This window comes from Chiloscyllium punctatum, chromosome 35 (assembly GCF_047496795.1).
Source record: "Chiloscyllium punctatum isolate Juve2018m chromosome 35, sChiPun1.3, whole genome shotgun sequence".
In the NCBI taxonomy this organism is placed as follows: Eukaryota; Metazoa; Chordata; class Chondrichthyes; order Orectolobiformes; family Hemiscylliidae; genus Chiloscyllium; species Chiloscyllium punctatum.
Genome location: NC_092773.1, coordinates 12,650,246 through 12,676,256, shown reverse-complemented (window position 1 = coordinate 12,676,256; position 26,011 = coordinate 12,650,246). Strand labels below are relative to the sequence as shown.

Below are 26,011 nucleotides of genomic sequence, written 5' to 3'. Positions count from 1 at the left end.
TTCCTCATTTCCCCTTCCCCCACCTCACCCTAGTTCCAAACTTCCAGCTCAGCACTGTCCCCATGACTTGTCCTACCTGCCTATCTCCTTTTCCACCTATCCACTCCACCCTCTCCTTCCTGAACTATCACCTTCATCTCCTCCCCCACTCAGCCATTGTACTCTATGCTGCTTTCTCCCCACCCCCACCCTCCTCTAGCTTATCTCTCCATGCTTCAGGCTCACTGCCTTTATTCCTGATGAAGGGCTTTTGCCCAAAACGTCGATTTTGAAGCTCCTTGGATGCTGCCTGAACTGCTGTGCTCTTCCAGCACCACTAATCCAGAAAAAAGCTTTGCTATCCTCTCGTTATCCTCAGAACTGAGGTTTGAGCTTGCCATCACGTCCAAGTCTTCCCTCTACTCAGTCCACCAAACAAACTCCTTCGTTCGGTCATAAGTGTTCACTTTACACTCAAGCCAGCAGACCACTAGCAATCCTCTCAACGATCTTCTGTTGTCATATGTTAGATTCACTAAGTGCACAAATCCTATTACATGTTGCATCAGAACATGAATTAATTCAACAACGAGCCATTGTGAAAGGAGCAAGACAAGCTCAAGTGCTTACAACAAATTTGACCCTCAGCCCCAGTAATAGGAACACAATGACGGACGTAGACTGGTTTGTTTTCCACTCTGGTCATTCTAAACGAAAGCATTAGTTTCACATGACGCCTCCAGAACTGCTTGCTTTGTCAGTTTTCTCGACCACAGAACATTACAACACAGTACAAGCCCTTGAGCACTCAATGTTGCGCCGACCTGTGAAACCAATGTGAAGCCCATCGAACCTACCCTAATCCATTTTCATCCGGATGTTTATTCAATGACTATTTAAATGCCCTTAAGGTTGGTGAGTCTACGACTGTTGCAGGCAAGGTGTTCTTGACCCTTACCACTGAGTCAAGAAACTGCCTTTGACATCTGTCCGTGATCTCTCACCCCTCAATTTCAAGCAACCTTCTCTCATGCTCACCATCACCATCTGAGGAAAAAGCCTCTCATTGTTCCCCTATTTAATCCTCTGATCATCATCTTTGTCTCAACTAAGTTACCTCTCAATCTTTTCTCTAATGAAAATAGCCTCAATTCTCCCAGCCTTTCCCTCCATACCAGGCAACATCCTAGTACATCTCCTCTGAACCCTTTCTAACACTTCCACATCCTTCCTTTAATGCGGTGACCAGAATGGTATGTAATACTCAAAGTGCTGCCATACCAGAGTTTTGTACAGCTGCAACATGACTTCATGGCTCTGAAACTCAATCCCTCGACCAATAAAACCCAACACACCATGTGCCTTCTTAACAACCCCATCAACCTAGGTGGCAACGTTCAGGGATCAATGCACATAGACACCGAGATCTCACTGCTCATTGACACTACCAAAAATCTTTGCATTAGCCCAGGGCTTTGCAATCCTGTTAGTCCTTCCAAAGTGAATCACCTCAGACTTTTATGCATTAAACTCCATTTGCCACCTCTCATCCCAGCTCTGCAGCTTATCTATGTCGCTCTGTGCAACATGCTTCAGCACTATTCACAACTCCACTGACCTTAGTGTAATCCACACGTTTACTAATCCAGCCTTATTCGCCCTCATCCAAGTCATTTATAAAAATGACAAACAGCAGTGGCCCCAAAACAGATCCTTGAGGCACACCACCAGTAACTGAACTCCAGGATGAGCATCTCCCATCAATCACCACCCTGCTGTCTTCTTTCAGCGAGCCAATTTCTGATCCAAACCACTAAAATTGCCCTCAATCCCACGCCTTGTTCAATATTTTGTGCAATAGCCTACCGTGGGGAACGTTATCAAACGTCTTACTGAAATCCATGTACACAACATCAACAGCTTTACCCTCATCCACCTGTTTGATCACCATCTCAAAGAACTCAAAGGTTTGTGAGCTACACTTGTGAGCAGGTCAGGTGAATTGGCCATCCTAAATTGCCCGCAGTGTAGGTAAGGGGTAGACCTAGACGTAGGGGTATGGGTGGGTTGTGCTTCGGCGGGGCGGTGTGGACTTGTTGGGCCGAAGGGCCTGTTTCCACACTGTACGTAATCTAGTCTAATCTAATCTAAAAAACTGTGAAGACTATCCCTCATCAACGTATTCCTCTCTCGATGGTTCGAAATGTGATCTCTTATAACCTTTTCCAACACTTTACCCACAAACGAAGAAAGGCACACTTGTCTATAATTACCAGGGTTGTCTCTACTCCCCTTCTTGAATAAGGCGACACTTGTTACCCTCCAATCTGCTGGTACTATTCCTGTAGACAATGACAATGTAAAGATCAAAACCAAAAGCTCTGCAATCTCCTCCCTGGCTTCCCAGAGAATCCTAGGATAAATCCCATCCCTCCCAGGGGACTTACCCATTTTCACACTTTCCAGAAATGCTAACACCTCCTCCTTGCAAACATCACCCCATCTAGTCTAGTCGCCTGTATCTCAGTATTCTCCTCGACTTTATTTTCATCAGTATTCACACCAGAAAAAGACTTCATTTACTGCTACCCCAATCTCCTTGGACTCCACGCACAACTTCCCACTGTTCACGATTGACTAGATAAAGATTACGCCATTCTTTTACTTCTGGTATACCTATAGAAAGCTTTATGGTTTTCCACGACCCTATCTGACAAAGACTTCTCACAACCCCTCCTGGCTTTTCTTAGCTCTAAATTTTCCCTGGCTAACTTGTAACTCTCTAACTTGCAACCTTAACTGAGCCTTCACCTCTCATCCTCACATAAGCCATCTTCTTCCTCTTGACAAGAGTAAACCACAGCTCCTGTGCTCGACCACATCCTCCCTGCCTGACAGGTACATACTTATCAAGGACCTGCAGTTGCGGTTCCTTGAGTAAGCTCAACATTTCAACTGTGCCCATTCCCTGCAGTTTCCTTCCCCATCCTATCCATCTTAAATCTTGCCTAATTACATCATAATTGCCTGTCCCTTAGATGTAACTCTTGCCCTGCATTATAGATCTATCCCTTTCCATTGCAAAGATAAATATAACTAAATTGTGGTCACTATCACCAAAATGCTTACCTCCCTCCGAACTAGCACTTGGCCAGGTTCATTACCATGTACCAAATCCAATGTGGCCTTGCCCCTTGTTGGCCTGTCGACATACTGTGGTGGGAAATCATCCTGCACACATTGTACAAAAACTGACCCATCAATAGTACTTGAACTATAGTATTTCCAGTCAATATTTGGAAAGTTCAAGACTCCATGACAACCACCCTGTTACTCTCGCTTCTATCCAGAATCATCTTCGCCATCCTATCCTGTACATCTCTGAAGCTATTTGGAGGTGTGCAGCAAACTCCCAACAAGGTGACCTTCTCCTTGCTCATTTCAAACCTCAGCTCATACTACCTATGTAGAAGAGTTCTCAAAACATCCTTACTGCTACTGTAATACTGTCCTTGACTAGAAATGCCATACCTTCCCCTCTTTTACGATCTTCTCTGTTGCTACTGAAACATCTAAATCCCAGAACCTGCAACCAGTCCTATCTCCGCTCTATCCATGTCTCAGAAATGGCCACAACATCGAAGTTACGGGTACCAACCCATGCTGCAAGTTCACCCACCTTATTCCGATGCTCCTGGTGTTAAAGTAGGCACACTTCAAACCAGATTCCTACTTGCCGGTGCACTCTCGTGACTGTGAAACCTTATTTTAGACCTCACTACTCTCAACCTCCTGGACACTGCAATTACAATTTTGGTTCCCGTCCTCTTGCTGAATTAGTTTAAACCCTACCAAACAGCATTAGCAAATTTCCTCCCCAAGAATACTGGTACCTCTCTGGTTGAGGTGCAGACCATCCTGTTTGTAGAGGTCTAACCTATCCCAGAATGAGCCCAATTACCAAGCTACCTGAAACCCTCCCTCTTGCATCACCCCTGTAGCCACGTGTTCAACTCATCACTCCCTACTCCTCACCTCACTAGCACATGGCATGGACAACAAACCAGAGTTTGTTCTGGCTCTAAGCTTCCAACCTAGCTCGCTGCATTTCTGCCTTAAATCCCCGTCCATGTCGTTCGTGCCTATGTGAACCACGACTTGGGGCTGCTCTCCCACCGCCTTAAGGCTCAAGAAAGCACAATCTGAGACATCACAAACCTTGGCACCTGGAGGCAATACATCAACCATGACACACTCACTCCCACAAAACCTCCTATCTGTCCCCCTAATTATGGAGTCCCCAATGACTAATGCTCTGCTCTTCTCCCTGCTTCCCTTCTGAGCAACAAGGATTGACTGTGTCAGAGACCTGTATCCCATGGCTTATCCCTGGTAAATCGTCCCCCCACAACATTATCTAAATTGTTTTACTTGTCATTGAGGGAATGGCCACAGGGAATCCCTGCACTGTCTGCCGGTTCCCTTTCCATCCCCTAACTGAAACCCATCTGCCTTTTTCTTGTACCTGAGGTGCGACTCCTCTCAATAACCCCTTCCACCTCCTGAATGATCCGAAGTTCATCCAGCTCCATTACGTGGGTTTTTTTGAGGAGCTGGCGTTGGGTGCACTTCCTGCAAATGAAGTCAATGGTGACACTGGTGGTGACCCTTACCTCCCACATTCTGCAAAATGTTTCAGACAATTCAAACTGCTCATCTGGCTTCAATCAGTTGTGAACAGCACCACTCAACATTCTTCCTGTGATTTCTCCTCCAAATGCTCCTTGTATGTTGGAATTGATAGGGGATCTGCTGATGATTTCCATTCCTAAAAACTCTCTCCCACACACTGTTCCTTCCTCATATCACTAACTATCTCCTACAGTCTTCATATCAAGAGTTTTATTGATGATTTCCATCTGCCATTTGTTCAGCTGGCTTTAGACTGCATATTGCTTGTACTCTTAACACAAACAACTCAATTACCATTGCCCAGATACCCTCAAGTTCACAGGGCAACTAGTCTGTCTGCTCTTCATTCTGAGATGAACTCACTTGCATTTGTTTGCAACAGGTATACCAAAAAGCCATGTTGTTTTTAGTCTTATGCTTTCTAAACACATTGAAGAACTGCTGTTCATACCTTTGAAGGTTCAACCTTGCTGACCTTCTCGCCTTCTTGGCATTATGGTCCATGCCAGTTCCTACCATGTGACTTGTGTTTTATCTGCCCAAACAGTTTCCACAATTTTGCATGCCAGACTTTGACTCTTCATTCAATAGCTTTGACTAGCAAAGGTTAATATATGCTTAAACACAAATCAAATCCACAGAAGTACCATTGACAGGAACCACTGAGGAATGAAGGTTGCTGCTGCCACAATAATACTAGGGCATTTTTCAGGCTAAGAGGTGAGTCCAATGACCAACGCTTTAAACAACAGCTGTAAGCACGCTCGATAGTTACTGACAAACTCCTAGATTCTTTGCAGAACTATCAAAGACGACATGGAAAGACATGCATTTTGCTCGTTCATGGTTCTGGTGTGAAACAGCATTGCAAAGGGGGAAGATAAGGACTTTTTGCAGGACATGACAGGAGGGAATGGAATTCAAAAAAAAAAGCTAATACAATACGTACAGGTGATTTTGAGAACAAGTGAATAACAAAGTTATCGCTCTGTCAAAACAGGTAATACAAGAACAATAGCCTAACCATTCAAGTTTTAGTACTGCATCAGTGTAGCTACTACATATAAGTGATTTCCTCAGGGAACCAGACACAAGCAGCAAGTCGCCGACATATGCCTCTAAGATTTTCAGTCAAGCCAAAAAAACTGCCTACATCTGTGAGATCAGAGCTTAAAAATGTGTTGCTGGAAAAGCGCAGCAGGTCAGGCAGCATCAAAGGAAGAGGAGAATCGACGTTTTGGGCATAAGCCCTTCTTCAGGAATGAGGAAGGTGTGCCAAGCAGGCTAAGATAAAAGGAAGGGAGGAGGGACTTGGGGGAGGGACGTTGGGAATACCATAGGTGGAAGGAGGTGAAGGCGAGGGTGATAGATCGGAGTTGGGATGGGACGGAGAGGTCGGGAAGAAGATTGCAGGTCAAGGCGGTGGTGCGGAGTCCGAGGGTTGGGACTGAAATAAGGTGGGGGGAGAGGAAATGAGGAAGCTGGTTGGAGGGAAGCTAGGCAGAAGATGAGGCACTCTTCCTCCAGGCGTCGTGTTGCAATGGTCTGGCGATGGAGGCGGCCAAGGGCCTGCATGTCCTTGGCAGAGTGGGAGGGGGCGTTAAAGTGTTCAGCCACGGGGCGTTTGGGCTGTTTGGTGCGGGTGTCCCAGAGGTGTTCTCTGAAACGTTCCGCAAGTAGGCGGCCTGTGTCCCCAATGTATAGGAGGCCACATCAGGTACAGCGGATGCACCCACTCCAACCTCTCACCCTCGCAACGTGCAGCCCTCCACTCCCTCCGCTCCAAACCCAACCTCACCATCAAACCAGCAGACAAGGGAGGCGCAGTGGGAGTTTTGCACACCGACCTTTATATTGCTGAGACTAAACGCCAGCTCGAAGACACCTCCACCTACTGCCCATCTGACCATGACCCTACCAAACCATCATCTCCCAGACCATCCATAACCTCATCACCTCAGGGGATCTCCTATCCACCGCCTCCAACCTCAGTCCCACAACCCCGCACTACCCGTTTCTACCTCCTGCCCAAAATCCACAAACCTGACTGCCCCGGCCGACCCATTGTCTCAGCCTGCTCCTGCCCCACCGAACTCATTTCTGCATACCTTGACACGGTCCTGTCCCCCTTAGTCCAAGAACTCCCCACCTACGTTTGGGACAGCACCCATGGCCTCCACCTCCTCCATGATTTTCGCTTCCCCGGCCCCCAACGCCTTATCTTCACCATGGACATCCAGTCCCTATACACCTCCATCCCCCATCACGAAGGCATCAAAGCCCTCCGCTTCTTCCTTTCCCGCAGAACCAACCAGTACCCTTCCATTGACACCCTCCTTCAACTGACTGAACTGGTCCTCACTCTGAACAACTTCTCTTTCCAATCCTCCCACTTCCTCCAAACCAAAGGAGTGGTCATGGGCACCCACATAGGCCCCAGCTATGCCTGCCTCTTCGTCGGATATGTGGAACAGTCCATCTTCCGCAGCTACACTGGCACCACCTTTTCTTCCGCAACATCGATGACTGTATCGGCGCTTGTGCTCCCACGAGGAGGTTAAACAGTTCATCCACTTCACTCACACCTTCCACCCCAACCTCAAATTTACCTGGACAGTCTCAGACTCCTCCCTCCCCTTCTGAGACCTCTTCATTTCTATCTCGGATGACCGACTCAACACGGATGTTTATTATAAACCGACTGACTCCCACAGCTACCTAGATTACACCTCCTCCCACCCTGCCCCCTGTAAAAACGCCATCCCGTATTCCCAATTCCTTCGCCTTCGCCGCTTCTGCTCCCAGGAGGACGAATTCCAATACCGAACAACCCAGATGGCCTCCTTCTTCAAAGACCGCAATTTCCCATCCGACATGATTGACGATGCTCTTCACTGCATCTCCTCCACTTCCCGCACCTCCGCCCTTGAACCCTGCCCCTCCAATCGCCAGCAGGACAGAACCCCACTGGTCCTCACCTACCATCCCACCAACCTCCAGATACATCATATCATCCTTCATCATTTCCGCCACCTCCAAACAGACCCCACCACCAAGGATATATTTGCCTCCCCAGCCCTATCAGTGTTCCGGAAAGACCACTCCCTCCGCGACTCCCTCGTCAGATCCACACCCCCCACCAACCCAACCTCCATTCCTGGCCTTCCCCTGCAACTGCAAGAAATGCAAAACTTGCGCCCACACCTCCCCCCTCACTTACCTCCAAGGCCCCAAGGGATCCTTCCATATCCGTCACAAATTCACCTGCACCTCCACACACATCATTTACTGCACCCGATGTGGCCTCCTCTACATTGGGGAGACAGGCCGCCTACTTGCGGAACGTTTCAGAGAACACCTCTGGGACACCTGCACCAACCGCCCCGTAGCTGAACACCAACTCCCCCTCCCACTCCGCCAAGGACATGCAGGTCCTTGCCCTCCTCCATCACCAGACCATGGTAACACGATGCCTGGAGGATGAGCGCCTCATCTTCCGCCTAGGAACCCTCCAACCATAAGGGATGAACGCAGATTTCTCCAGCTTCATTTCCCCTCCCCCCACCTTATCTCAGTCCCAACCCTCGGACTCAGCACCGCCTTCTTGACCTGCAATCTTCTTCACAACCTCTCTGCCCCCACCCCTCTCCGGCCTATCACCCTCACTTAACCTCCTTCCACCTATCGTATTCCCAACGCCCCTCCCCAAGTCCCTCCTCCCTGCCTTTTATCTTAGCCTGCTTGGCACACCTTCCTCATTCCTGAAGACGGGCTTATGCCCGAAACGTCGATTCTCCTGCTCCTTTGATGCTGCCTGACCTGCTGCGCTTTTCCAGCAACACTTTTTTAAGCTCTGATCTCCAGCATCTGCAGTCCTCACTTTCTCCGACATCTGTGAGAGGCAGAGTGCCATATTATTTCATTCCAATTGTTCACTCACTTCCCACTTCTGGGAATGTCAGTCTGCTCTAACAGGAAACATATGTGAGGGTAATTGAGGGGGATGCAAGACCCTGGGCCAGTCCATGCTGTTGCAGGAAGGACAAGGATAAGCTTGCCAACCACCTGCACTGGATGGAACTGCTGAGCTGAGCGCTTCCAGTCCAATACTGGATGTCAGCACAAGTTTTAGCTGCTGGTTTCAGGACTCTAATGTCTTGGTGGTAACTCTTGGACTAACGTTGAACAAATCAGATAGCATTGAACAGGAGTGGAAGTGAAACAAAATGGTCAGCATTGCTGTGCTCACTTGGGGCAGCATGGTGGCTCAGTGGTTAGCAGTGCTGCCTCACAGCGGCAGAGACCCGGGTTTGATTCCCACCTCAGGCGACTGTCTGTGTGGAATTTGCACATTCTCCCAGTGTCTGCGTGGGTTTCCTCCAGGTGCTCCGGTTTCCTCCCACAATCCAAAGATGTGCAGGCCAGGTGAACTGGCCATGCTAAATTGCCCAGTGTTTGGTGCATGAGTCAGGGGTAAATATAGGGTAGGGGAATGCGTTAGGGTGGGTTACTCTTCAGAGGTCGGTGTGGGCTTGTTGGGCCGAAGGGCCTGTTTCCATATGGTAGGGAATCTAATCTATTCTTAAAAAACAGATCAGGTGATTCATAAACTTTAAAACAGCAAACATTTGGTACCATCTGTACATTTAGGGGTGCTGCTGAATTGTCACATCCTTGGATGCTGTCACTCAGGTTTCTCTGGACTGTTCATCAGGTTGTCTGAGAGCATCCCATTATATTATTCCACAGTAGTTGCTCACTACCAACATAAGCCATTACTAAAACAGCCAGCTGATCGTCCCCTCCCGAAGCCCAGCATTTAATTCAAAGCAGAGACAACAGTAACTAATCAGAGGCTCCTAGTCAAGATCCCTTCAATACTTGGAGCCTGCGAATTTCCACAGGACCCAAGTTTTCCTGAAACAGATACTACACCTCTGCCAGACAATCAGCACAAATCGTGTTGGTAACTTTCACTCCAAGGAAAACTCAAATCCCATTTTGTGTAACGGCTGCTATCAAAACTGTGACTAAATCTTTTTTAATGGCCCAAATGCCTATCTATCCTCTCCTCCTCAACCCCACATTCGCCCTCACAGATGTTGCTTCAGTTCAATACTTAACAGTACACATCAGTTCATTCAAATGTACATTCCCAGTTGACTTCATAATAGCAACACATTTCAATGTTACTGGGGAGAAGTCTTTTTAAGTGGATAATCTTGTCCTCTTCTGCATTTTAAAAAACAACTTTCCAGTCACATCAACAGGAAACTCTTCAGCAACCTCAAGCCTCATCCAATGCTAAGATCATGGCTCATGTACTGAACTTAACAAGAAATTGACACAGTTCATCTGGAGGTGACTGGCAATGAGTGGGGTTTCCAGACAATACAACATTAAAATTAGGCTTGTGCTCCCCCAAATGGCTCCAATAGAACAACTACTTTCTGTGCTGTACCCTTTCCTGAAAGGATTAAAAGGCAATGTTTCTTAGCAAAGATTTTCCAACTTCTACAGTACAACCAAACTCTAAGCACTCCAACAGGGCTTGGAAATTATAGATTACAGAAAACATCAACTTATCCTGTATGAAAGAACCATCACAAAACCCAACTTAAAAGGTTACTCACCAAATCCAAAAACTAAAATAGACAAATCCCAACTTGAGTTGGCCAAAATGAATTAAGGCCAAATGCTTGCCCCTCTAAGACAACCATAGTGTAAATCATGATACTATTTCAGTTTGCAGGAAATTATATTCTTTACTCATAATTGTAGATGTTACAACCAATATGGGCAGAGATTCCCTATAATTTGTAAATCACAAATAGGCATCTGCACTCAACTACAAAACATTATGGTCACCGAGGATGGGCTGGTTGCTGGTGGCCAGGGTGTGATCTTCACTTTAAAAATAAAGACCCTCCCGCTATATCTGGAGTGCAAACACACATTCTTTTCCCTTGTCCCTACTGTTAAATCTCACGTAAGCTTATAAACTATAATCCACCATCAACACTAGCAATGTGCCATACAACCCTTCAAGCCTGCTTCGCCATGAACAGCTGATCCTGTATGTCAAGGTAAACTTGATGTCAGCTCACCAATGATTGATGCCAGTACACTGGACAGAGATAGATCATGTTTCTACTATGTTGGACCTGAATATCTCCACTTAATCCTGACCCAAACCAAATTCTGAGCCATTCATCTCAATCCGTTATGGTGTTCTTTCTTCCAATCTCCATTAACTCATTTGGTTGTACAGAATTTCCACTTGCGCTACTTTAGGGACAAGACGAAATGTCTGAACCTGAACCTGTACCATACAAAGTCATGGATGTGAAGTCACAGAACATCTTCTAGGATGGAAGATTTTCAAGGCACAATGGGAGCAACTTGGGCTGGGTTAGAATTAAGTGGAAATGCTCATATCTAGCACAATGGGACGATGAGTCATATCCAATCAGTTCAGTGGCAATGCTTGCTGAACTGACAGCAAGCCAGCTGATAGTGAAGAGAGACCGTGCTGATGATTCACCTGAATTTCATGGTACCCTCCATTACCTGTTGCAAAATTCAAAAGCACTAACTCAAATCAGCTGGTTAACACAATCCACACATTACAGTAGCTTGTGTTTTCCCCCCCACCCGGGCAGTGAGCCCAAAAGCTTAAAAGGAAACAAAACTCCATTCAGAAATAGCTTGGTGTCAATTTTACATTTGCATTTTTGAATGGGAGAATCAAAACATTTCATATGTAACACAATTGGGTGAGCTTTAGTCAAAGAGAAGTAAAGCACCCACAAGCAGGGAAAAAACGAACCCAAAGCAAAATAGTGTGCAAACATATCGTCTTTCACGGATTCACAGCACTGTTAATATTCAGTCTGCTGTTTGGGAAAAGCACTTTTGTTTCTCAAAAGCAGTGATTGCCGCAGTTCCTGATTTAGATATAGTTAGAGAAGCAAGCTTATGGCTACCAAGTATGGTCCACTGGGGATCTGGTGATTACCTTAGAATTACACTCTATAAATTGGTGTCTTTTCACATTGTAGCCAACAACTCACTCAGAGAGGCTGGAGTAGCATCAGTCCTGCAGCAGTCAAACATGACAGAAAACGTTTCTAATGACAAAATGCATCAAGTTCACAGTTGTCGCATGGATGAGGATGATTAAGAACACCAAGCTTAGAATTTTCTCCAACAGCAACCTCATACCTCTATTCCTCCCAGCAAGGTTTGATAAACTCCAATAGTGGCTTTTGTGCCAAAGGTTATTTTGTGCCCTACGTGCACAGCAAACTTAAATCAAAGCACCAAATTCTGTCAGCAAGGCAGAGAACTGAACCTCTGCAGGATCAGTGACTCATGTTTTTAAGATTTGTGTCCTGTCTTTTACTCGCATGTATAAGCGACTATGCCGAACAAATACTCAAACCAAGTCAGCCCTCCTCCAATCAATGAGCTGCAAAAACATACTCCTGTGGAACTGATTGATCTTTAAAACAAGGTGGTGTATCCAAGGTGACACACATGTAAAAGCAGGTTTTCAGCATTATACTTTCATACTTCTCAATTTTGATCATCTCCTTTGTACTTTGTAACCATGGTCATGTGTTGCATCATTCAGGACTTCAGGTTATCTGGTTCCCCGGCATGATCCAAATTCAGTGGAGTCAAACTCAAGATGGGAACTCCACTTCAAAACTACCAGAACCACTCACATCACGCAGGGCTGAAAGGAAAAAGATGCAGGACAAATGATTTGACTACTCACCACTGTGTCGCACAGTTTTGCGTGGCACTGTATTCCAGCCAACGGACTGTGTTGACTGAAGCAATGTCCCAATCACGATGCTGAGGATGAGCAAATAACAGCCATGACTAGCCATATCTTCCATCCTTCCACCTTGTCTTGGTCTTGGGAGGTGGGCAAGCTGCAAACAAGTGTTATCTTGGTCAGTACTGCAACAAAGTTTTGAACAGCATATGAGTTTCAGACAACAAGCAGACCCTGAAGGCCATTTAAGCTGCGCAACGCCTGCCAGGAGCTAACAGACTCCATACCATTCCACAACGGCACAACAGCATGGAGCAATACAAGATAACCTTGCAGACAAGCATCACTTTGCAGAGCATCGGACATCTTCTGTCCTTGTCAACACAAAGGTTTCAAACAATACCAAAAGAGCAGAGGCAGTTATATGGCCCAACTTGTCTGCACCATTACTTCAGAACTAGCCAATTGAAAATGGGTGCCATCTTGCTTACCAGAGTTAGATATTGCAATTGCCTTGTCAATTTTGTGATCCTGTTTCCATCAGTCTTTCAAAATGCAAACGGTGTCTTTGCTTTATCCACCTTACATGGGGCCATTATGCAACACCAAATTCAGTTGGCACTTCAGACAACTGAAAGGCCTTCCACTTGCTCCCAACCTTTCCAGGCTAGGGACAGACATAAGCTGCATTGTCCCAATCACCTTTGGGGGGGTGGAGGTGGGGAAGGGATCTTTCATAGCCAGCACACTTGAGAGTTGGATTTCATGCATCTTCTGGTTCAGAGGCAAGGGAACAATGCACTGAACTACTTGCTTTTTAAAGGATAAATAGGGCAAACCTTACATTTTCCAAGTTACTTACCTCCATTCAGTCATAGAGTAAAGCTCAGAATAACCAAAACTTTTTGACACTCTTTCATGGGAGGCCCCTCAGTCCTAGTGAGATGCTTACAAATCAATTCTCTTGCCTCTTAAAAACAAATGTGACTAAGCATAGAATCAGCTTCTGTCCAACAGTGGAGACAACCAACTCGGTCTCGGAACTTCTGGACAGAGTGCTTATCATTAAGTTCACCAACTCACCAAGGCCAACTGAAATAGTTCAGGTTAGGTAGTAATCACGCAAAAATCTAACATTAGTAATGCAAGCTGGTCAAAACTATAAACATATCCAAATTCTCACGTTCCAGTCAAAAGTCAGAAACAATTAGCTGGAATGCATTCCATGTAAGATGAGAGATGAGAAAACTATCTCAATATGTCATTGACCCAAAATTAATTGCAGAGCAAATTTCTGTAAATACTCGACAGCTGTGTTGCTCTCCATAAAAGCTGCCAGAATTCATGAGAAAGACATGACTTAGTGACGATAAGTCTTATTTAAATTTTCAGCAGCCTCACCAAGTGGCCAGCTTTCTAATGCAAACCGTGGGCATGACTAACGCAAAATGACTCAACCACTGGGCTCAGGAGTCATGCAACCAAGACTACGCTCTCATTCAAATATGGACACTTACCACTGCTTGATCTTTTCCAAAATGGGCTCAGCACAAAAACTTAAACCAGTTGTCCTGTGCACAGTTCAAAACTGATTCAGTTGGTACACAGCTCAGTAAAACCCTCATGTTTCAATTATTCAGATGATTAAATCAGTTAACATGCAGACATAGTCATCGTCAGTCATCATAAAGGTCCAATCGCAACTTCAGACATCAGAAGTCCCAGCTGAACCCTTGTATATAAGCAAATGAATATTGAGCAGTGAGATCAGTGCAATCATTAAATCGCATGTCATTTATGTTACAATAGCAAATTCTCAGAGGAGAATCATCTCCTGCAGTGCAAACACATCATGCAGGCAAATTAGATCATGGGCTAATCCCTTGCTGCCATGTCGTAATGTGAGCAGGTTAGCTCATTGTCTGTTCCCACTTACATGATGTCAACCCTGTGATGGGGAACATGAAATTTCTCTGCTAGACTTTTGTTAACAAAAAAGGACAGTGGGCAAATTTCAAGTACAAACTGCTAAAAACAACATTTCAGCAAAACTCATGGTACATGCACTATACTGTACAGTCCAGAGGCAGGACACTCAGCCCAACTAGTCTCTGCCAGCACTTGTTACATTAGCAGAGTTTCTTGCGACAAATTACAACCGCCACCTTGCCGTTTTGCTTTTCATTGGGTACCTTCCTCTTTTCTATACATCTGAAATGCAGAAGTGTTCGTTTGTTGCATTTGCAAGTTCCAAATTTGCACCACCCTCAAGGAGTGGAAAATGGATGAACTGATTTAGCACAATAAAACAGATTTTTTGTTCCACCAAGTACAGACATACTTCCCTCCACCTAACTTGGTAACCTCAGTCACGCTCAAGCTTAAGCTTGTCCAGACTTTTTGTCAGCCTTGTTAATTTTAGATTTTGCTTCAGAGGCTCTGGATCCAATGTCTTAAAAATTCCATCCTTCCGGAAACATGTCAGAGTGTTTGTTTGTGATAAAATACAGGATTTCAACTAGCTTCATATACGTCACATTCGCGAAGTACGTTTCTACACTTGTAGACCTCTGGACAGCACAATGGCCCATAAGTTAGCAGTGCTGCCTCAGTACCAGGTTTGATTTTGGTCTTGAGCGACTGTCTGTGTGGAGTTTATACAGTCTCCCAGTGTCTGCATGGGTTTCCTTCAGGTGCTCCAATTTTGCCCAACAGTCCAAATAGGTGAATGTTAGGTAGATATGCCCTAATATCAAGCAGGGTTATCAGGATAGGTCTGGATAGGATGCCCTTTGGTGCACTGATGCAGACCCTAAGGGCTGAACGGCCTCTTGCTGCACTGTAGGGATTGATTCTCTCAGCTGAAAACACTTTGTGGAGATAACTATGCTGCTGTATCCTGTACCATGTATGCAATTTCCCAAAGCCCATGAAATAAGCTTTTGACAAGTTTGTGTGGCACTCAGTGCAGGACTGTGCATGAGGAGTGCAGAAAATAGACCTGTTCCCACCAGGCTGCTAGCCCCATTTGATCCCATGCATGTCTAGGGAAGACCATCCGGCTCAGCGGATACACCACGCAAGCAGGTACACAATGACCTTGTGTCTTCAAGTCATTGGCATATACGCCAAACTCAGATTGCAGCAGGATTCGATACCTACTGGATAAGGGAGAAGGATATCACATCGTACAGCACTGTGCAAAGTGATTAGATCATAACCAGTAAATCAGAGAGACAGCATGTGAGCTTAAGATACAACAGGAGCATCTTCATTTCAATGACACTTATAAACATGTGCATTGTGATTCAAGAAGAAAACAATTTCAAAATCAGAATGTCAGCGTCCAACGATAGTGCTAGGCAGGGTTTATAGCTCATGCTTGCCTCCATTCTCTAACGCAATCTTGTGTCACTTGCAAGGTATCCAAGTACAGCCATTGTTAAGCACCCTCAAATTGAAGTCACTGTAACAGGAGTGCATATGCATTTGATTAAATCACCTTGCAGTGGGTGTGGATTCAGATAAAAGGACAGACAAGGTCAAGATGGTAGATTCCCCTAACATGCTGTCACTCTGGCCAGGATTTATTGCCCATCCACCAGCAGCCTTTCACAACTAAATCCATCGTGCCCTCAGAAAGGAAATGACAACGTTTAGACCGTGTGACACAGAAGCAATGGTTAATTATTTTGTCATATTCTAGACTTCAGAAACGTACTGACCCTTCATGGACTAAAATCAAAAACATCATTACACACAGCACTAAGTCCAGCTCAAACAAACAAGAAATTGAGACAGGCTGTTACACAAACTCTAGCAGTTAGCCATGTCTTGCTGAGACTACATGAAAAAAGCAACTTTGACACTTGGGCCGGATCTGTTGGAGGCTCTACTGCCACAAGGACAACTGATGACTGTGCAGAACAATTTAAGGAGTTATCACTGTAATGCTGTGTCTTCTAACACTCTCTCTCTCTCTCTCTCTCTCTCAAGGCCAAATCTAACTGAAAACAGATAGTTTTTGATAAGGAAGTCAACTGCAGACCTTCATTATCTCCAATTAAAGGACTCTAAAGCAAAGAAACAATATAAAATGACTTCAAATCCAACAATTAACAACTCAGAATTAAACACCAGAACAACTCAACAGCAGAACTTCACAAGATCAAACACTGGAGAAGGCCCAAACCCTGTAAACATCTTGACACAAACCATCCAAGTTTTAAGATCTGGCCAGATTTCACCAAATCTGGTAATAGCCAAGTTGGGTTGCAGGCTTGTACTTGCTTACTTGAAAAGGTCTGTTAGTCATTGCATGTAGCAACTCAAGTGTTAATTATCATTTCACTACTTTGTCTGAAATGTTTTAATAGGCAAAATTAAATGCAACTGAGTGACTTACCCACAAGCTTCAAGTCAGAATTGCAATTAGCATGGAAGAGTAACTTGCAGGTTAGGGACATAGCAATTTATCTACTGCCCTACTCCTTGTGGTTAGAAGTGGCCGTCAGTTTGGAAGGGGCTCTCTACAAACGGACTCAACTCCAGGGCATCAATGTGCCCGCACGGACTCAACCCCAGGGCATCAATGTGCAGCACTGACCCCATGACTTGTCCTACCTGCCTATTTTCTTTTCCACCTATCCACTCAACCCTCTCTGACCTATCACCTTCATCCGCTCCCCACTCACCTATTGTACTCTATGCTACTTTCTCCCCACCCCCACCCTCCTCTAGCTTATCTCTCCATGCTTCAGGCTCTCTGCCTTTATCCCTGATGAAGGGCTTTTACCCGAAATGTTGATTTTACTGCTCCTCGGATGCTGCCTGAACTGCTGTGCTCTTCTCGCACCACTAATTCAGAATCTGGTTTCCAGCATCTGCAGTCATTGTTCTTACCTAGATCTTTGGCAATGTTCTGCAGTGCATCTTGTAGATAGTACTAATAGGTGATGAGTGGCAGAGGAGCGAGAGGCTGCCTTGCCCCACATGGTGTCAAGCCTGACCCATCTGGACAAGTGGGCAGTATCTCTTCACCCTTTGATTTAAGCATTGCAAATCAAAGACAGGCTACAGCAGTCAGGAGCCAAGTTACCTGCTGCACAATTCATAGCCTAACTTATTCTTTCAGCCACTGTCTTGAGTCCAGTTGACTTTCTGGTCAGTGGTAACTCTTAAGATGTGCGTAGAGAATTCAGTGGTGGTGATACCATTCAGTGTCACGAGGTGATAGTTCACTTCTCTAATTGGTGATGGTCACAGCGTGGCATTTGTCAGCAGACATGTTACTTGCCACTGGTCAGCTCAAGCCTGCATATTACAAAGTTATTGCTGCATTTCAACACAGACTGCTTCAGTCCAACTCATCCATGCTAACTAAATAACCCAACCCGATCTAGGCCCACTTGCCAGCACCTGTTCCATATCCCTCCAAACCTTTCATATTCATGTACCCATCCAGATGCCCATTTAAATGTTGCAATTGGACTCGCCTCCACCACTTCCTCTAGCAGCTCATTCCATACAAGCACCAACCTCTGCGTGAAAACGTTGCCCCTTAGGTCCCTTTTATATCTTTCCCCTCTCACCCTAAACCTATGCCCGCTAGCTCTGGACTTCCCGAGCCCAGGGAAAAGATTTTGTTTATTAATGCTATCCAAGCCCCTCATGATTTTATAAACCTCTATGAGGTCACCCCTCAGCCTCCTACGCTCCAGGGAAATCATGCAATTATTGTTGGACGTACCCACTTCAGACCTTAAATGGTAGAACGCCAGTCATTGATGAAACTTAAGATGGTTGGGCTTCAGACACTATCCTAAGAAACTCCTAAAGTCAAGTAAAGTCCTGGAGGTGAGATGTTAGACCTCCAAAGAGCACAACCATCTTTGCCTGTGTCAATGATTCAAACCAGTTGAGTTTTTCTCCTCCCTGTTCCCTTCTGCTGGGGTACCTTGCTGCAATCTATGATGAAATACAGACCTTCATGTCAAGGGCTCTCACTCTTCCCTCACTTCTGGAATTCAACTCTTTTGTCCATATTTGAAGCCAGGCTATCATCAGATCAGTAGCTGAGTCATCCTGGCAGAACACAAATTGGACCATGAGCAGTTTATTGCTAAGCAACTATTGTTTCATAGCACTGTTCATGCCACTTCCCACCACTTGACATATGATTGGAGAAGCAACTGATGGAGAAGTAATTTGCCCATTTGGTTGTGTACTGCCATTTGTGAGCAGAACATCAAGGGAAATTCTCCATACGGTCAGGTAGATGCCAGCATTCTAGCTATTAGCTTAACTTGCCGAGGCGGGCATTACCTTGTGGACTACAAGTCTTCGGTACTCTTATCACAAGCTTGTCAGTGTCCGTAGCCTTGGCAGTATCCAGAGCCTCTCGCTACCAGGTGTTCTTTATCACATGGTGTATCCCTGTATCCATGATGCTGGGCAGAGGAAGCAAGGATGGGTCATCCACTCAGCACTTCTGGCTGAAGATAGCGTGGATTTCGTCAACATCATGTGTGGGATGCTTCCATCAATGATGGGTCTATGTTTGAAGCCACCAAATGGCTTGTTCAGTTGTTCAACGTTCATAACTGCACATGGGACAAGTCCAGAGTTTCAATCTGATCTGTTGGCTGTAGGTTCACTAAGTTCTATCACTTGCTACTTATGCTTTTCAACCTTGAATTAGTCCTGTTTGGTAGCAACACGAGATTCACACATTTTTTTCAAAATTACACCTCCAGCTGCTCCTTGCATGCTGCCTGCAAGCAAGAGTTGATTCCCGTCACCTAACTGGATTGGGGTGGGGGGGGGGGGGGGGGGGGGTGTGTGTGTGCCATGAGGTTGCAGATTGTGTTGGAATGCAATTCTTCTGTTGATGGCTTACAGCATCTCTTGAATGCCCAATCTAGAGTTGCTAGATCTGCTCAAAGTCTGTCCCATTTAGCACAGTGTTAGTGCCATGCAATGTTAAGTATTCTAATTGTGAAGGCAAAACTTGCTCTCTGCAATGACTGTGCAGTCGTCACTCTTACCAATACTGTCATGGACAGGTGCAACTTTACCAAGCAGATTGCTACGAGACAGACAGAGAATCAGCCTATTTCTCAGTGGTTCCCTCACCACTTGTAGCAGACCCAACTAAGCAGGTATGACCTTTCGGACCTGACTGGCTCGATCCATAATGCTGCTGCTGGACATGGAAACCCCCCCCCATCCAAACTACTTTGTGCCCTTGGCACTCTCCCTGCTTCTTAAGTCTTGTTCAACACGTAGTACCGATTCATCAGCTGAGGGAGAATGCTACATGGTAGAAATCAGAAAAGTTACTTGCCCATAGTTAACTTGAAGCACTCAGTGAAGGGCATTCATGAACCTCATCAGACTTTCCAACATCAAAATGAAGTTTCAGTCACCATTGCTTCATGCCTCTCAGTTCCGTACCACTTCAATTCCAAATCCACTCAGTGCCGCGGTAGGATTTTGAACCCAGTGTTCAACAAGCATTGGTTTGGGTCTCTGCAAACCTCACTGGCATCATGTTCATATAGGGTCTTATGAAAGCTGATAACATTGTTAGATTCTTGTCCTTGCGTGTAGCATCAGCAATGGATCATGTCTGAGGGTCATGTCCCATTTTGCCACATCAAAGCTGCAGTGAAACTGCACATGAAGGTCACATGCATTCCAGAGATGGACTCAGGCTGCACACCAAACTTAGGTGTGTTAGCTATGAAATCAGAAAATAACATTCACACTAATTCTGAAACCCCAAGCCTTATATTGTTACCCTTCCCTTCCTGTTTACATCGTCACTCTAAAATGTTTAACAGAATGAATTGGAACTGAGCCGACTCCTACTTTGTGTACACTAACAGCTGAAACTACTACAAAACAATGAGACCATGTCTCAAAAGTGGCACTGGTCTGCAAAATGTTTTCACATGGATGATCAATCTGTTCAAATCATATAGCACAGATTGTGACCATTCACCCCCAAGTGATTCACACTTGAATGATTACAATGACAATTTGCTCAAAAATTATATTTATTACAGTCAGTCAATCCACCACCAGCTTTCAAGTAGTAATCATTTAGTAGGAAAAGAATTAATCTCATCTTTTCATTGTCATCAATGCTGTGTCCATTCATTACCAACCTTGCTGTGTGGCAAGATTTTGTTAGGTGACAAAGAAAGACCTTTCCTCAAGGCTGTCAGTGTCTTTTGTTTAGAAGGAGAAGTTTCCCAGCTTCGCTTCATGTTTGCTGCATCCTTAATCACTGGTACCCTTCCTGTAGATCACTTGCACACCCTCGACATCCTTCCTCAAGTGCAGTTCACAAATTTGAACACAATACTCCAGCTGAGATCCAAGTAGTCGTTTTTTTGAGGATGTTATGCCAAATGTTTGTATGACAGGAAGTGTCGTTCGAACTGCTACATTCAAAATTCTCTCTCCTGTTTATTGTTAACTGGAGTGACTGCCAACCTTTAGGTTTTTTTTCCAAACCAAATAGCAAAGCTCTTATCAGCAGCTGCCCACTCTCTGGATTCTCACCCAAATTACAACATTCACCAGTTTACAAGCAGTGTTTATGGATATCTCCTGTCAGGGAGAAGAAAGCATGGCCCAATGTGTCAGGGAGCATTCAAGAAAGGCATTTGCCAGGAGGAGTCAGCAACTCCAAGACTGGCTAATATACACTCCTCACCAAAGGTATGAGGATGGGGAGCAGTCACAATACGACAACACTTCTCAGGATTATTTGTTATCATAACTCGTGCAAACAGTGCTGTTCATATGTTAACCAGTGGTTTGAGACAACTTTCATGGCAAAACTTGACTCCTCTTATATTTAATGCAATTGAATGCAGATGATATAATGCCCTATTTAAAGGAATCTGGAGCTCAGATTGGCAAATAGTATGTCAGCACGATCAGATTGTGTGAGCCATTAACCCCAGATTGGATTAACAGCTCATTTTAAGGATTCGGCCTGCTGAAATCTGTTTGTGGTTTCACTCCAATCCCCTACATTCTCACCAATGCCCGTCAAAAATTCTGCAAACCTCGAATATTGAAGTTATTTTCTATTTCTGCATTTTCATCATAGCTTTTAGAGGCAGTGCCCTTAACTTATCAGTCCTCAGCTCTAGATCTTCCTCACTGTACCTTTCCACCTCTCCCTCCTTTAAGGCTCTCCACTAAATATATTACTTTTGGCTAAGTTTTTGGGTCATCTGCTCTGATGTCCATTTCAAATCACCACCATATGTAAATGTTGCATCTCAGCTAAACATATTTGTACCCAAATGCCTGCAACCCTCCTTCGTCCCTTTACATATTTCTTTGGAAAATATGCCAAAATTTGGGAGGAGGAAAGGAACAAGTCACTCAATTGCAAACCCAGGATGGTGTATCAGGAACACTCAAGTAACATGGACTGCACATGACGAGCACTCCATTAAACATATTAAAATACACTGTTTGCAATCCCAAAAAAAGTGGGCATGTGGACTTTGGACAGAAGCATGGTCCGACAGGATATGAACATTCAATTACTTTTTGATGTCTACATAATTGAGATAACTGACTACTTGACAGGAGGAGGAGTGTTGGTTGAGTGGAAATCTTGAATGGAAATCAGGAAGATGCAATGCCATGAGTGTGAAGGTGTTGGCCATTAAAGTGCCAATGCCAAGAATTGTATGGCTTCTGAGACAGCTGGGTTCTAAAGCATCTTCCCACTTGTGGGAAAAGCCAGACAAATCTTGGCAAGACAAAAGCAATTTAGTGCTTTTCAGAAGTAACGTATACTGCCACAATCAGTGGCCCAAATACTCGGAGTAGTTTCAACAAAAAAAAACTCAAGCTGATTTCAAACAGTGGGCTAATCACATAACAAGAGTGAACAGCCTATTAAAGCTGCAGTTAGCAGTTGAAGGATGGAGGAGTGGGTTAAAATGAGTATCCTAAGTGTTGGCAGACTCAGTGGATTCACTGGCTAGCTTCTCAGTTGCATCTTCTGATTATCTAAATCAGCCTCAGCTCCAAGTACCGTCAGCAGCTGGCTATGGTAATCCCTCAATACCAAGTGTCCCAACGGACTCAACTTGCGTCACCATCATATCAGGGACTGCAGCATCTACAGCCAAGAGCATTGGGGGCGGGGGGAGGCCTTAGCCAAAGATTATGACACTAGATTTAATCACTGACAAAACAGAAGATAGCATTTTACGACTTCAGAAACATCTCGTTTCAGCTGTCTCTAAAGATGCATCTTTTGTTCTGTGTTTAGAGAGTGCAATGATTCAAGTTCAAAAAGACAAAAGCACGAGTATTGAACATTTCTTGAACAATTTTTGCCAGATTCTTGAAGCTACTGACAATCTTGCAGTGTTCCAGATATCCTTAAGTATCACCTATCCTCATTACCTTTGACAGCTGGGAGGCAGTGAGGTATTAAATAACAATTACAATGCAAACCATTATAATCCAGCATCAACGTAAAAACGTACCAACAGGGTTAGGGGTCACAATGGAACCTGACCTTTGTCCAGTTAAACCACGGACACAAGGTTACACCACCGATTCTAATCCCTCAGGCATCTTCTTTGCATCCGTGACAGCCGGGCCTTCAAAGAGATCACAGCTTGCATTTTTCCTCAACATCTCCCTCTCATGTTCTTCTGTTGCCTCCCCCCACCTCACTTTCATGAAAATTTTTCCCCCTCCACCACCCCCATCAGCATTCTGATTAAGTCAGATTTCATTTATTCCTTTGCCTGTGAAGCATCTTGACATGTGCGATACAATTACCTCTTGCTGCTGGTGATTAAACCAATGCTCAGCCTGTCTCAAGGGATAGGGACAGGACATCAAGTAGGCAGTGTTTTCCAACGGTTCCACCCCTTTACATCTGCAAATGTTCCTAGTTGGAAATAAACACCCACACACAGTCAGCTCTCTGCTTCCTGCTTTGACCTCATTGTACTCCTTTCCCCTGTTCCCTTCCTATAAACTCTGGCTGCTGTCACAGGCTAAATTAATGAATAGCCCTACGCAGGATCCGATGACACCACCCAAAATCCAATTGCAGCAGCAATTAAACAAGGACAAGGATTCGGCAAAAAGCAAAGATAGGTTACAACTATGAGCAATCAGGTATTCACTTAGTTGTAATCGAGAACATGGGACTGCACTCAGTCATTTCCCAGTCTCAGATTACACTAACTTGACTCCTGTGTGGTCAATAGCCCTCGAATGGAACAACAAAGAAGCTCAGTTATAGTTCACATCAAACTTTAGACCAGATCGTGAGTTACAAACAGTCCCACTTACCAACTTACAATAAAATGAGCTCAAACATCTTCAACACAGGTTATCGGCAGAAACCTAAAACTTATCCAAATGCCCAATAATAATAACCCAAATCTGAGAACTGACTGAGCGCTACAGAAAAAAGTGAAGGTATTTTATGTCACAGCTATTTTCAAGGAGCTTTGCTCTCAGACAGAACACACAGTTAAATACTACACTTAGAAAACTGACTGTGGACTAGTTTCATTGCACATACCCTGGGAGAGTTTAAACACAGAACAGCTTTACTATGCCTCATGTGCACTCAAGTAGACCCAAGTGGATTAGCTGCATCAAGATTATTATAATGTAATGTTACATGCACTCTTGCAAGCCTAATTCATGGCCATTAAGGAAGCCATTAATGGTATTAGCTAAGCGTCAAACAGCAGAACAACGAAATTATCGATGGGCAGTGTTCACATCCACCTTTTAAGTTGTGAGGATTACCAAGTCCCAGCTTGAACGTCACAAGTTTATCTAACTGGGTGCTGGCAGAAGGGATGGTCATGATACATAGCTAAACAGAGTGAACTGGTGCCTCAGTGATGCATTTGTTCAGTTTTGCACCTGGGTCTCTTACTAAATGGCTGTGTGCAGGATGTGGACTTCAAGGGTGGACTTCAAGAGCAGCAGCAACAACCTGCCATTACTCAGTCCACTTCCCCAGGTGGAACACCAAACTGGCAAACAGGGTAAAATCAGGAACTAAACTGCAGCTGCTCCCACATCGAAACCTCATTTCTGCAGCTGCTCATTAAAACCCATGACCCAGCAATTTTGGTTCTTCTGAGAAATGTTGGTGCGTGCATAGAAATAATGCAAACCCATCTTACCACGAGACAAACTCACTCACGTCAGTATGACTTAGAACAAAAGAAAAGTGACATGAAGGCAATGCAAAATAAGGCTTTATTGCTTCAATATTCATGGCGCCAGCCAAACCGGTATTTCTCATAAAACAAGTGGTGCAGGTATGCAAATAGTATGGTGTTCCCTGGATTGAAAATATGAAACAGACATCAACATGGCTAACAGCCACACTACCGGTCGTGACTTGAAAAACGGATGAGAAGAAAGGAAGAGAGGGAGAGACATCCTTAGGCAATCACGAATCAGCAAGAAAACAGCTTGAATATAGTTTTTTAGTCAATCTATTGCTGAAGACAGGACTGACTTCACTTCTCAAATTCATGATCGTTCCCAAATTTGATACATGAATGCTGTCTAACCTGCTTACTACGCCTAGCATGTTTTTGCTCTTCATGTCATTCCTCCAATCTCAACTCTTCATTCACTCCTGTATATGCAATTCTTGTCTATCAACACAACCTGAAGCAAGCTCTCAGCCTGCAATGCACTTCTATTACTCTTCACATAAACAAAACCCTTTCATTAGATACAAGCCTGAGAGGTGATTCTGTTTTTAACATGACTCACAGCTTGGGATTTTGTACCTCTGTGTAATTATTTCTGGAGACAAAAATTGTTCCTTTCCAATGGCAGAACCATGGCTTTGTAGATGCCCTGATATATTAACAAAAGACAACGACTGATATTAATTTCTTCCATGTCCGATTGTATTCGTACTCGGACACGCACCCAGATCAACTGCTTTAGGAGCAGACAGGAAGTACCAGAGTTCACGTGACAGGTCAGTAACAAGAAGGAGAGAGGAAAGCAACTTGACATTCAGCTGTTCACATGTATTATTGCTTCTGTTGCACGCATCAGTCCAAACTTCAAGAAGCAAATGCAATGTTCTGATGAAAAGCAACATGAAGCAATGCCTGAAGCAAAATCTGTCAGAAAAGCAAAAGTCTTGAAGTGATCCCACACATGAGTTCCGGTTCACCAGAGCAAACCACTCCTTTCTGAATACGGACATCTTTAACAAGGTGGCTCTTGTTTCATTTTCATCAGCACGTTAAGCATTCCCACATGTAATGGTTGGTGGATTATATAAATTAATTCACTAATACAAAAAAGAACCAACTTTATGCCAGTTATCTTTATGGAACCAAAAGTTGAAGGAGCAACAAGTGACCTATGGTGGAGGGTGGGCTCTGCCCAGACTCCTATTTGCATTCCAGGCACTGACTATCACAACTTAGTCGAAAGGTGTCCGTGGATCCGCCAATATCTTGAGGAGTTTATACTCCCAAGTCTGAAATCTTCGAA

At 44.6% G+C, this 26,011-nt stretch overlaps 1 protein-coding gene across 1 annotated transcript in view; it reads right to left on the bottom strand.

Moving 5' to 3' along the window:
- The window catches only part of sema4c (sema domain, immunoglobulin domain (Ig), transmembrane domain (TM) and short cytoplasmic domain, (semaphorin) 4C), a 102,537-nt gene that overhangs the window by 48,078 nt on the left and 28,448 nt on the right, over positions 1-26,011 (bottom strand). Inside the window, exon 3 of the mRNA XM_072553986.1 lies at positions 12,455-12,614. Within this exon, the coding sequence (XP_072410087.1) occupies positions 12,455-12,578 (124 nt within the window). The 5' untranslated portion in view covers positions 12,579-12,614. The remainder of the gene's footprint in view (positions 1-12,454; positions 12,615-26,011) is intronic.